The 12,084-nt window shown below is 72.7% G+C and overlaps 1 protein-coding gene across 2 annotated transcripts; it reads left to right on the forward strand.

The window, feature by feature from the left end:
* Positions 1-12,084, forward strand: ERBB3 (erb-b2 receptor tyrosine kinase 3). 2 transcript variants are annotated; one of them, XM_075737744.1, is made up of 28 exons: positions 1-143; positions 2,827-2,978; positions 3,066-3,252; positions 3,446-3,571; positions 3,657-3,722; positions 3,807-3,925; positions 4,186-4,327; positions 4,414-4,527; positions 4,606-4,726; positions 4,820-4,893; positions 4,968-5,058; positions 5,748-5,947; positions 6,018-6,150; positions 6,582-6,672; positions 6,749-6,903; positions 6,998-7,051; positions 7,561-7,702; positions 7,924-8,043; positions 8,118-8,216; positions 8,325-8,510; positions 8,595-8,750; positions 8,957-9,032; positions 9,106-9,252; positions 9,549-9,646; positions 9,712-9,873; positions 10,106-10,177; positions 10,388-10,652; positions 11,043-12,084. In XM_075737744.1, exons 1-28 carry the CDS (start codon positions 56-58, stop codon positions 11,573-11,575), a joined length of 3,969 nt encoding a protein of 1,322 aa, XP_075593859.1. In that variant the 5' UTR covers positions 1-55; the 3' UTR covers positions 11,576-12,084. The 2 variants fall into 2 exon arrangements, with proteins under 2 accessions (XP_075593859.1, XP_075593860.1); XM_075737745.1 differs by having other exon boundaries at positions 9,715-9,873.

Genomic DNA, 12,084 nt, shown 5'->3' on the forward strand with positions numbered 1-12,084 from the left:
CCGGGCACGCCGCAGCCGCCGGGCCCTGCGAGCCGGCCCGCGGAGAGGAGCCGCGATGGACCGGCCCGGGCACCGGCCCCGGGCGCTGCTGCTGCTGCTGCTCCTGCTGCTCCGCGCCCCGGCGCCGGGCTCCGCGCAGGCAGGTGAGCGGCGGGGACCGGGGGCGGCACCGGCAGCGTGCGGGGATCCCGGCGGGACCGGGGCGGCCGGGGCTGCACGGCGGGGACGGGCACCGGGGGCTGCCGCGGCGCTCGGGGGGTCCCGGGACGGAGCGGCGGGGTCGGGAGCGCTCGGAGGGGACCGGGAGGGCTCCGGGGTCCGGGTGGTCCCGGTGGTCCCGATCCCGTCGGTGCAGGATCCCGATCGCGGCGGATCCCGCAGCCTCCCGGGACCTTCCGCGCCGCGACCGGGGAGACCCCCGCAGCCCCGGGAGGGACCGGGACCGGCAAAGCCCCCTCGGGGCTGCGGCTCGGTCGGTGCCGGCGGCGGGGCCGGGGCTCGGTGTCCCCCCCCCGCCCCGGGCAGAGACACCTGCGCCCCCCGCAGCTGCCGGGGCTAATTTTAGGCTGCGGGGTCGGGAACCGCCGATGCCACCGGGATCCATCCGGGACAGGGGAGACCCCCGGGGGGACCCCTCCGAGGGGACCCCAACCCTGCCCGCCCCGGGGCCCCCCCCCCGCGCCCCGACCGGGGGGAGCAGGAGACGCTCCCGGAAGGGCCGGGTTCACCCGGGAGTTGTTTTTCTGCCCCACAAGGAAAACACCGAGGGTTGGACGTGAAGGTGGGGCCGGCGTCACCCGCCGACGTGCCGGGGCACCCAGGTGTGGGGGCCGCACCGACGGCACGCGGGGGGCACGCCCAGACCCTCGGCACCTCCGCTGCGCCGTGTGCCGCCGGCGACGCCGTGGGCTGCTGTGTGCGGGGGTCCGGCTGCTGCGGGGGTCCGGCTCGTGCGGGGGTCCGGCCAGTTCCCACCCCGGCACCCACAGGTGCCCAAGTTCCAGCATCGGGGCGAGCGACCAGCCCCACTCCCCCATCCTCATCCTCATCCCCCGCTCAGAGCCCCTTTGTTTGGGGACGGGGACAGGATCCGGCCCCACGCACACAGACCCCCTTTGTGCCGCCTGCGGGGCCGAGGGCAGGAGGTCGGGTCTGTCTGCCCGTGTCCCCCCCACCCCGGCTCCCCAGGCCCCCTCCCTGGTCCCCTGGTGCTATTCCTGGCGGCGGGGGCCGGGGGGCCGCGGCGGCGCAGTGGCACGCGGCAGATAGCAGGCGACGTGCCGGAGCTGCCAACGGGGCCCCGCGCTGATAACACCCCGCCACGGCGGTGCCTGGGGGGGGCCCCGGCCCTCACCCCCCCTCCCCACGGGCAGGTGCACCCCGGGGGCCGGGCGCCCGCAGCCCCTCGTGCCTGGGTTTGCCGGGAGCTGGTGCCGAGGGGGGTCCCAGGCTCTGGTGGGACCCTTCGAGTGGCTGTTGATGATTCCCCAGCGACACCCAAACGTGCTGCTCGTTACTGGCCACGGGGCTCCCGGGGGGGGCCGCGTTCTGCCCCCCAGCAGCCTGGGGACCCCCTCCGAGCAGGTTCCAGCTGCCTCCGGCACCCCTGGTTGTTTTTTTGGGGTCCCAGCTCCCCCCTCTTTGGGCCCCACCGTGCCCATCCCCAGGGCATTGGGGCTGGGGGCCGTGCCCCGACGCAGCTGGGACCTTTTTATAGCCCCTTCCCTATTAAAATAGCTCCGGCCCATGGTGGGGGGGGGGAGCGCAGGCCGTGGCTGGGGGGGGGTGCTGGCCCCACGCCCCTTCCCATGCGTGCACCGAGCTGCCCGTTCTCTGCAGCTGCCCCCGGGAGGGGGCTCAGGCCCTTCTCTGCCCCCACACCGGGGCCGGACAAAGCTGCCATTTACCCACCCGCGGCCCCCCCGCGCCGGGGCCTGAGTCACGTCTGTGCTGGGCCGGGGGGGCCGCACCCCGCTCTGCCCCCGGGGGTGCTGGCTCTCCCGCCGCTTTCGGGGGGCTCGGCCTCCCCCCGTCCCGCTCACCACAATCGCCCCTTTGTGCGGCTGCGGGGAGGGGGCCGCATCCTGCCCCGCGCACAAAGGGGCCCTGTCCGTCCTGGCGCGGGGGGCCGGGCAATCATTAACCCCGGGGCCCCCTTAGTGCCCACCGCCCCCCACCCCCAAGCTCTGGGGGGACGTGGGCGGCCGGGCCCCCCCTCGGCCCCCACCCCGGACCCGGGCGTCGAGGCGGGATGGGTTGCACCGGCAGCTGGGTCCGAAGTCCGGGCGTTGCGGGTGTGCCGTGCGGGGGCCATGCCCGCGGCACCCGCCTTGCGCAACCCTTGCCCGGCCGGTTTGGGCGCCGTGCTGGGGAGGGGAGGGTGGGGGAGCAACCGTCACCCCCCGCCCCGGGCACCGCCGCCCCCATGGCAGGGACAACGCGGGGGACTATGTGGGGGGCACCGCTATGGCGGGGACAGGGACGCTGTGGGGGCACCCCCGTGGCCAGCGTGGGGGGACACACACCCTGGGGGGGTCGGGGACGCTGCAGAGGGCAAGGGGGGGGCACGGCCAGCACGGGAGGGACAGAGACACGACCGTCGAGGAGGGGACCCGGTCGCCACGGGGGGGCCATGGCCATCTGGGGCAGGACACGGCCAGCTCGGGGGGGGGGACCCCCGTGGCCATCAAGGGGGGCACAGGGCCATGACCACCACTGGGGGACGTGGCCACGGCAGAGGGACATGGTCACTGGGGGGGGGACAATGGGACACACACGGCCGCCGTGGGGATGGGCACGGTGGGCAACAGGGCGCTGTGCTCGTAGTGTGCGCGGGGACGCTGAACGGGCTGAGCGTGACGGGGGATGCCCAGCACCAGTACCAGACGCTGCACAAGATGTACAACAACTGCGAGATCGTGATGGGCAACCTGGAGATCGTCCTCATCGACCACACGCAGGACCTCTCCTTCCTGCAGGTGAGCGGGGGGCACGCGGGGGGGACACGCATGACACACACATGGGGGTCCGCGCTCGCCGGGCTGACGCGTGCCGCTGCCCCGCAGACCATCCGGGAGGTGACGGGCTACATCCTGATCGCCATGAACGTCTTCGCCTCGCTGCCGCTGCAGAACCTGCGCGTCATCCGCGGGACGCAGTTCTACGAGGAGAAGTACGCGCTTTTCGTCCTGCTCAACTACAACCCCAACACCACCCACGCCCTGCGCCAGCTCGGCCTCAACCAGCTCACAGGTGGGACCCCCCCCTCCCCGCGCCACTGAGACCCCCCCCTTGTGTGCCGGGACCCATCCCGGAGCGTCCCTGTCCCCATCGTGGTCCCCATCCTGGAGCGGTGCTGTGCCCTCGTTGTGGGGCCGGTACCAGGCAGGGCTGGGGGGGGGGCACAGCTCCCCATCACCCACCGGTCATCCCCCCCCTCCCGCAGAGATCCTGGCCGGTGGCGTCTACATCGAGAAGAACGCGCAGCTCTGCCACGTGGAGACGGTGGAGTGGCGGGACATCATGCGGGACCCCCGCCTGGAGCCCGTTGTGGGGGACAACGGCAAGGCCTGTGCGTGGGGGGGGGTACGGGGGGGGCTGGGGGGGGTGACACACACCCCGCCCCGGTTTGGGGTGACCCTGCTGCTCCCCCGCAGGCGCCCCGTGCCACGAGAGCTGCGGTGGGCACTGCTGGGGACCTGGCCCTGAGGACTGCCAGAAACGTGGGTACCGGGGGGGGCTGGAGGGGGGGGGGGCCGGGGCTGGATCCCCCCCCCCCATCACTGCTCACCCTCGCCTCCCCGCAGTGACGAAGACGATCTGTGCCCCCCAGTGCAACGGGCGCTGCTTCGGGCGGGCGCCCAACGAGTGCTGCCACGAGGAGTGCGCGGGGGGCTGCACCGGCCCCCTCCAGACACACTGCTTCGTACGTGCCGGGGGGGGGGGTGGTGCTGAGCAGCGTCCGTCCATCCGTCTGTCCCTGCATCCCCCTGCCTGCATCTGCGCCCCCCGAGGGAGCTTATCCCTGTCCCCCCGCGTGGGTGGGTGGGGGGGGGGGGATGTCTGTCCGTCTGTCCGTCCGTGGGATGGGTGCAGGGCGATGCTCTCTGCGTCGGGCGGCAGACGTCCGTGTGTCCATGGGCCCGTGTGGCCGTGCCCCCACCCGTCCGTCCGTCCGTCCCGCAGGCCTGCCGGCACTTCAACGACAGCGGGGCGTGCGTGCCGCTCTGCCCCCAGCCCCTCATCTACAACAAGCTGACCTTCCAGCTGGAGCCCAACCCCGACACCAAGTACCAGTACGGGGGCATCTGCGTCCGGAACTGCCCGCGTGAGCCGGGGTGCAGGGGGGTGCTGGGGGGGGGGGCACGGCTCGGGGTGGGGGCCGGGCTCTAAACCGCGAGGGTCTCCCCGCAGACAACTTCGTGGTGGACCAGAGCTCCTGCGTCCGCGCCTGCCCCAACGACAAGATGGAGGTGGAGAAGAACGGGCTGAAGATGTGCGAGCCCTGCTCGGGGCTGTGTCCCAAGGGTAGGGGTCTGGGGGGGACCGCTGGGGCTGGGGGGGCCGGGGGCCACAGGACGAGCCCCCACCATCCCCATCCCGCAGCCTGCGAGGGCACCGGCGCCGGCAGCAAGTACCAGACCGTGGACTCCAGCAACATCGACACCTTCGTGAACTGCACCAAGATCTTGGGCAACCTGGACTTCCTCATCACCGGCCTGGAGGGGTGAGGGCTGGGGGGGCCGGGGGGGCCGGGGGCAGGGGGTGCAGCCCCCCCCCACACACACACCCCCCCCGGCTGACGGCTCCGGCTCCGCAGGGATCCCTGGCGCAACATCTCAGCGCTGGACCCCGAGAAGCTGAACGTCTTCCGGACGGTGCGGGAGATCACGGGTGAGCGGTGGGGCTGGGGGACACCGGGGACACCCCCGCCGGGACCCCCCCCACCCTGACCCCCGTTCCCCCAGGGTACCTGAACATCCAGTCCTGGCCCAAGCACATGCACAACTTCAGCGTCTTCTCCAACCTCGTCACCATCGGGGGACGGAGCCTGTACAAGTGAGTCCCCGGCCCCGCAGCCCCCACCTGGCACCTCCCCACCCCCTTCCCTGTGTCCTGCGTCCCTCAGCGTCCCCCAGCCCTGCACCCCTCTGTTGTCCCCCGGCGTCCCCTGACCCTCTGTCCCCCATCATCCTCTGTCCCTGTGTCCCCTGTCCCTGCATCCTGCATCATCCTGTCCCTCCGTCCCCCCATCGTCCCTTGTCCCTCTGTCCCCCCATCCCCGTGTCCCTCCGTCCCCCATCCCCGCATCCCTCTTGTGTCCCCCGTTCCTGCATCCCCTGTTGTCCCTTGTCCCTGTGTCCCCCCATCACCCCCATCCCTGCATCCCCCTGTTGTCCCTTGTCCCTCCATCCTCTGTCGTCCCCCATCCCTCATCATCCCCCATCCCCACATCCCTCTCATGTCCCTTGTCCCTGTGTCCCCGTCATCCCCGTCCCTGCATCCCCCATTGCTGCATCCCTCTCGTCCCCCGTCCCTGCATCCCCCCGTTGTCCCTTGTCCCCACGTCCCCCGTCCCTGCATCCCCCCGTTGTCCCTTGTCCCCACGTCCCCCGTCCCTGCACCCCCCGTCACCCCCATCCCCGCCCGTCCCCCCATCCCCTCGGGGTTGGCAGGTGCACCCCCCCCATCTCTCTCGGAACAGCCACCCCCCCGGGGTCCCCCCCACCCTGACGCTCTCCCCGCAGCCGGGGTTTCTCCCTGCTGATCATGAAGAACGAGAACGTGACGTCGCTGGGGCTGCGCTCGCTGCGGGAGGTGAGCGCGGGCAGGGTCTACATCACGGAGAACCACCGGCTCTGCTACCTCCACACCGTGCAGTGGGCAGCCCTGAGCCGCCGTCGCGCCGACCTCGACATCCGCAACAACAAACCCCGCGGCAAGTGCGGTGAGTGGGGGGCCGGAGGGGCGCGGGGGCGGCCGGGGACCCCGCTCTGAGCCCCCTGCCCTCCCTGCAGAGCAAGAGGGGAAGGTGTGCGACCCGCTGTGCTCCGCCAAGGGCTGCTGGGGTCCCGGCCCCACGCAGTGCCTGGCCTGCCGACACTACAGCCGGCGCGGCGTCTGCGTGCCAACCTGCCGCTTCACCCAGGGGTCAGGGGGTCTGGGGGGACGGGGGGGGCGGCACCGGGGTGGGCTGGACCCTGGGGGGGGGCTGGGGACCCTGGGATGGACTGGGGACCCCAGGGTGGGCACTGATGGGGGCTGGGGACCCGGGGGGGGGCTGGGGACCCCAGGGTGGGCAGCAGGGTTGGCACCGGGCTGGGCTGGACCCTGGGGGGGGCCTGGGGACCCCAGGGTGGGCACTGATGGGGGCTGGGGACCCGGGGGGGTGGGCTGGGGACCCTGGGATGGACTGGGGACCCCAGGGTGGGCAGCGGGGTCGGCACTGGGGTGGGCTGGACCCTGGAGGTGGGGGGAAGAGCCCAGGGTGGGCACTGGTGGGGGCTGGGGACCCTGGGGGTGGGCACTGGTGGGGGCTGGGGACCCCAGGGTGGGCTGGTGACCCTGCCTTGTCCCCGCAGGGAGACACGGGAGTTCGCCCAGGGGGGCGAGTGCTTCGAGTGCCACCCCGAGTGCGAGCGCATAGAGGGCAACGTCACCTGCAACGGCTCGGTACGGCTCCGGCCAGGGACCCGCGGCGGCGACGACACCGTCCCCGTGGGTCCTCACGTGCCCTCCTGCCCCGCAGGGCGCCGACACCTGCACCCGCTGTGCCCACTACCGGGACGGTCCCCACTGCGTGGAGAGCTGCCCCGAGGGCATCCTGGGCGAGCGTGGCCCCATCTACAAGTACCCCGACGCCAGCCGCGAGTGCCGGCCGTGCCACGAGAACTGCACCCGCGGGTGCGCTGGGGTGCGGGGGGGCTCCGGGACCCAGCGTCCGGCCGGAGGAGGGGACCCCCGCACCCCATCTCACCCCCGGGCTCTGTCTCCGCAGGTGCCTGGGGCCGCTGCTGCGGGACTGTCTGGGGGAGCCCCTGCCCGTCTCCAGGTACCGCGGCGGGGGGGGGCTGCGGGGGCCCCAGGGCGCTGCCGTGCTGGGCTGTGCCGTGCCCTGGTGCGTGGTGCCGCGCTGTGCCATGCGCTGCTGTGCCGTGCCACGTTGTGCTGCATGGTGCCACGCTGCGCCATGCCATGGCGTGCCCTGATGTGCCGCGCCGTGCCGCACTGTGCCATGCTGTGCCATGCTGTGCCACACCATGCTGTGCCATGCCACACCGTGCCATGCTGTGCCGTGCCACACCGTGCCATGCTGTGCCGTGCTGCACCGTGCCATGCTGTGCCATGCTGTGCCGTGTCATGCCACGCCATGCTGTGCCGTGTCATGCTGCGCCATGCTGTGCCACGCCATGCCGTGCCATGCCACACCGTGCCATGCTGTGCCGTGCTGCACTGCGGCTCTGCCACAACAGGCAGGGCCGTGGGAAGCGCGTGGGGAGCGGCGGTGGGCCAGGACCTGCCGGCACCGGGAGCTCAGCCCTGTCCTCCTCCCGCGGCCAGGAAAACGCCGACGGTGATCGCGGTGATGGTGGTCGGGGGGCTCTTCCTCTCCTGCTCCTGCGTCCTCCTCGCCCTCCTCTACTGGCGGGGCAAGAAGATCCAGAAGAAGCGGGCGATGCGGCGCTACCTGGAGAGGGGGGAGGTGAGTGGGGCGGCCGTGCCCAGGGGGTCCCAGTCCTGGGGGGAGCCCTGGGGCCATGGGGAGGGGGGGTTGACAGGCAGGAGGGGTGTGGGACCCGTCCCCGGCTCCATCCCTGTCCGTAGCCGTTCCCACCCAGCCCGTGCCCATCCCAGGTCTCCATCCCTACCTGCTTCCACCCCCGTCCCCGTCCCCGTCCCCATTCCCCGTCTCCTGCCCGGCAGAGCCTGGAGCCGCTGGACCCCAGTGAAAAAGCCAACAAGGTGCTGGCCCGCATCTTCAAGGAGACGGAGCTGAAGCGGCTGAAGGTGCTGGGCTCCGGTGTCTTTGGCACCGTGCACAAGGTGAGCGGGGGGCTGGATGGGGGGGCTCAGCCGGGGCCGGACGCGGCGCTCACTGGGGCATCCCGTCCCCCCAGGGCATCTGGATCCCCGACGGGGACTCCATCAAGATCCCGGTGAGCATCAAGGTGATCCAGGACTGGAGCGGGCAGCAGTCCTTCCACGCCGTCACCGACGTAAGTCCGGGGAAGGAGGGGGACGCGGGCCAGATCCTGCTCCCTGGGGGGGGGGGGTCCCCGCAGGCGGCGAGGGGGGCTCGGCCGTGGCTGACGCTGTCCCCGCAGCACATGCTGGCCATCGGCAGCCTGGACCATGCCTACATCGTGCGGCTGCTGGGCATCTGCCCCGGCCCCCAGCTCCAGCTGGTGACGCAGCTCCTGCCGCTGGGCTCCCTGCTCGACTACGTCCGCAAGAACCGCGACAGCATCAGCCCCCAGCTCCTGCTCAACTGGTGCGTCCAGGTGGCCAAGGTGAGTCCCTGGGATTGGGGGGGGGGTGTGTGTGTCCCCACGGCCCCGCTCACCCCCCCGACCCCCCCCGACCTCCTGTCCCAGGGCATGTACTACCTGGAGGAGCACCGCATGGTGCACCGCAACCTGGCCGCCCGCAACGTGCTGCTCAAGTCCCCCAGCCAGGCTCAGGTGGCCGATTTCGGCATCGCCGACCTCCTCTACCCCGACGACAAGAAGTATTTCTACAACGAGGTCAAGGTGGGTGCGCAGCAGGGACCCCCCCCATGGTCCCCCCTTCCTGCCCCACGCCCCCCCCAGTACCCCCTGCATCCCCTCCTCTCCACTATACCCAGCACCCCGGGGCGTCCCGTCCCCTCCGTGCCCCCTGCCCTGCCGGGTGTCCCCCCGCCCCATCCCCGTGTCCCCCCCATCCACGTCCCCCCACACCCCGCCTTTCTTTGCAGACGCCCATCAAATGGATGGCGCTGGAGAGCATCCACTTCGGGAAGTACACGCACCAGAGCGACGTCTGGAGCTACGGTGAGCGCCGGTCCCCTGTCCCCCGCGGCCCCTGCGGCCCCCTCCCCGGGCTGACGGGGGACCGTCCCCGCAGGCGTGACGCTCTGGGAGATGATGACCTTCGGGTCCGAGCCCTACGCCGGGATACGGCTGGCCGAGGTGCCCGACCTGCTGGAGAAGGGCGAGCGGCTCTCGCAGCCCCAGATCTGCACCATCGACGTCTACATGGTGATGGTGAAGTGTGAGTGGGGGGCCACTGCCTGCAGCCCCCTCCCCGGGGACGGTCCTGGTCCTGTCCCCATCCCCACGGCAGAATCCTGCTCCCGTCCCCATCCTGTCCCCATCCCCGGGGAGGGTCCTGTCCCTGTCCCCATCCTGTCCCCATCCCCAGGGAGGGTCCTGGTCCTGTCCCCATCCCATCCTCATCACAAAATCCTGCTCCCGTCCCTGTCCCCATCCCCAGGGAGGGTCCCGTCCCCATCCCGTCCCCCTCCCCGGGGCCAGGTCCCGTCTCTCAGCCCCCCGCCGTCCCCCCAGGCTGGATGATCGATGAGAACATCCGTCCCACCTTCAAGGAGCTGGCGAACGAGTTCACCCGCATGGCCCGCGACCCCCCGCGCTACCTGGTGATCAAGGTAAGTGTGACCCCCCCTCCCGCGGCCCCCCGGCCCCGCAGCCCCTGATGTGGCCGTCCCCGCAGCAGGAGAGCGGTGCTGCGCCGCCCGCCGAGCCCCCCACCCTCAGCGACAAAGAGCTGGATGACATGGAGACGCTGGAGCTGGAGGAGGAGGAGGAGCTGGACGCCTCCTTCGGCCTCGCCACCGGACTCTACCCCCAGCGCCCACGGGGCAGCTGCGCCCGGGTGAGACCCCTCTGCCCCCCCCCCCAGGTCTGGGGGCTCTGGGGCTGGGTCCTGGGCAGGGTGGGGGGGTCTCCCAGCCCTGAACCCCCACCATGCAGGTGGGATGTGGGGCCAACCCACGGGTCCCCCCTTCCCCGTCGTCCCCTCTGAGCCCTGGCGGGACCCGCAGTGGGGTGGGGTGGGGGGTCTGGGCCCCCCCCGCTGGGTGTCAACCCCCCCTGTCCCCCCACAGAGCCCCAGCCTGCTCAGCCCCCCGGCCGGCTACATCCCCATGAACCAGCCCGGCCTCGGCAGCGGCCGCCAGGTACCCGCAGGGAGGGGGGGACAACGAGGGGTGCTGGGGGGGGGACAACGAGGGGGGCTGGGGGGCTGTGGGGTGACCATGGGGTGCCAGGGCAGGGGGGCAAAGAGTCGCTGGGGCAGTGGGAGGTGAGGCGGTGGCCGTGGGGTGGTGGGATGGGGGGGGCCAGGGTCTGCAGGGGCGACCCCCCCCTCTCAGCCCCATGTCCCCCAGGGCGGGGGGTACCGGCCGCCGCGGCGCAGCCGTCAGGAGTCCCTGGGGCGGACGGTGTCGGAGTCGTCGGAGGGCCGGGGCACGGCCTCGGAGCTGGACCTGGCCGAGGGGGGGTCGCTCTCGGGGAGCCTCTGCCGCAGCCTGCGCTCGCGGGGGGACAGCGCCTACCTGTCCCAGCGGGAGAGCTTCCCCCCCCCGCCCCCCAGCACCGAGGGCAGCGAGGAGGACGCCAACGGCTACGTCACCCCCAACTGCACCGGACGGGGTGAGGGGTGCAGCCTTTGGGGGTGGGGGTCCCATCTGGGCAGGGTTGGGGGGGTCCCAGCATGTAGGACTGGGTCTGGGGGTGCCTGTCCTCGGGAGGGGGGGATGTCACATCCTGCAGGGTTTGGGGTTAACGGGGTGGGGGCTCATCCTTGTGGGGTTGGGGTGGGGGGGCTCCTGGGGTGGGGGCAGCCTGTCCCCAGGGGTGGGGGGACCCATTCATGCAGGGTTGGGGTTCAGGTGGGGGAAGATCATCTTTTGGGGGGGAATGAACCCACCCGTGGTCCGGCCAAGAGCGCCCCCCAAACTCAGGACAGGCCTGGGGGGCAGGGGGGGGGATACCGGGGGGACTGAGGGGGGGATTAGCTGCCACCTCACCCCCACCCCGCAGAGACGGACCCCACCGGGGGCTCGGTGGCGGAGCCAGAGGAGGAGTACGAGTACATGAACCACCGGCCCGGGGGTCCCCTGGGAGCCCCCCCGCCCCGGCCGGCCTCGCTGGAGGAGCTGGGCTACGAGTACATGGAGGTGGGTTCAGAGCCGGGGGCCCCCCCGGGAGCCCCCCCGGGCCGGGGGCAGGAGGAGGAGGACTACGAGTACATGAACAAGCAGCCGCGGCTGAGCCGCTCGCTGGGCAGCATGGCGGGGGGGCCGGGACCCCGGCAGGAGGGCATCCCCTCCCGCCACGACGGCTACACCGACATGCGCCCGGGGGAGGCCGCCCCGGCCCCCGAAGAGGAGCAGGGCTACGAGGAGATGGAAGCGGTGCTGGCCCCCCGCTGCCCCGGCTGCCGCGGCCCCCCCGGGCCCCCCACCCCCTGCATGAAACCCCTGCGGAGCCTGGAGGCTTCGGACTGCGCCTTCGACAACCCCGACTACTGGCACAGCCGCCTCTTCGCCAAGGCGGATGCGCAGCGGACGTAGGGGGCCCCCCCCCCCGAGCCCCCCCAGCTCCCGGACCTGCCGGCACCCCGCTGCCTTCCTGGCCCCCCCCGGGACTGTTTACACTGGATATGAAGGATCCCCCTCGGGGGCATGAGCCAAAGCTGCAAGGGGGGGGCTGAAGCGGGGCAGGGGGCTGAGGGGTCACAGCCTGGCCGGGGTGGGGGGGGGCACAAGCCCTTGGGGTGCCCCCGCTCCCTGCCGTAGGGTAGAAGCGGGGGGGTGGGGGGCTAATCCTGAGCACCCCGAGCTGGGGAGGGGCAGCCCAGGCCCCCTCAGAGCGGGGGGGGGATCAGTTGGGCTCCGGACCCCTGGGTCCCCCTCCCGCCGTGCCCCATGGGTGCCCCAGCCGCCCCCCCCCCAGCTGCCGGTGCTCCCCGGGTGCAGGGCGCTGGGTCCGTCCCTGTCTGGGGCTCCTTGGGGTGGGGGCAGAGGGGGGGTCTGGGCGAGCAGGACCCCAGGCTCATTCCCAGGTTTCCCCATTCCCTGCT

The sequence above is a fragment of the Balearica regulorum genome, chromosome 29 (genome assembly GCF_011004875.1).
Source record: "Balearica regulorum gibbericeps isolate bBalReg1 chromosome 29, bBalReg1.pri, whole genome shotgun sequence".
NCBI classification, from domain to species: domain Eukaryota; kingdom Metazoa; phylum Chordata; class Aves; order Gruiformes; family Gruidae; genus Balearica; species Balearica regulorum.

What these genes read in the sequence shown, in the direction of transcription:
- ERBB3 (XM_075737744.1), top strand. Translation starts at nt 56, where the DNA reads ATGGACCGGCCCGGGCACCGGCCCCGGGCGCTGCTGCTGCTGCTGCTC. An exon ending in CTCGGGGCTGTGTCCCAAGG is followed by an intron (nt 4,528 to 4,605) that starts GTAGGGGTCTGG and finishes CCCATCCCGCAG; the next exon opens with CCTGCGAGGGCACCGGCGCC. An exon ending in GCCTCGGCAGCGGCCGCCAG is followed by an intron (nt 10,178 to 10,387) that starts GTACCCGCAGGG and finishes CATGTCCCCCAG; the next exon opens with GGCGGGGGGTACCGGCCGCC.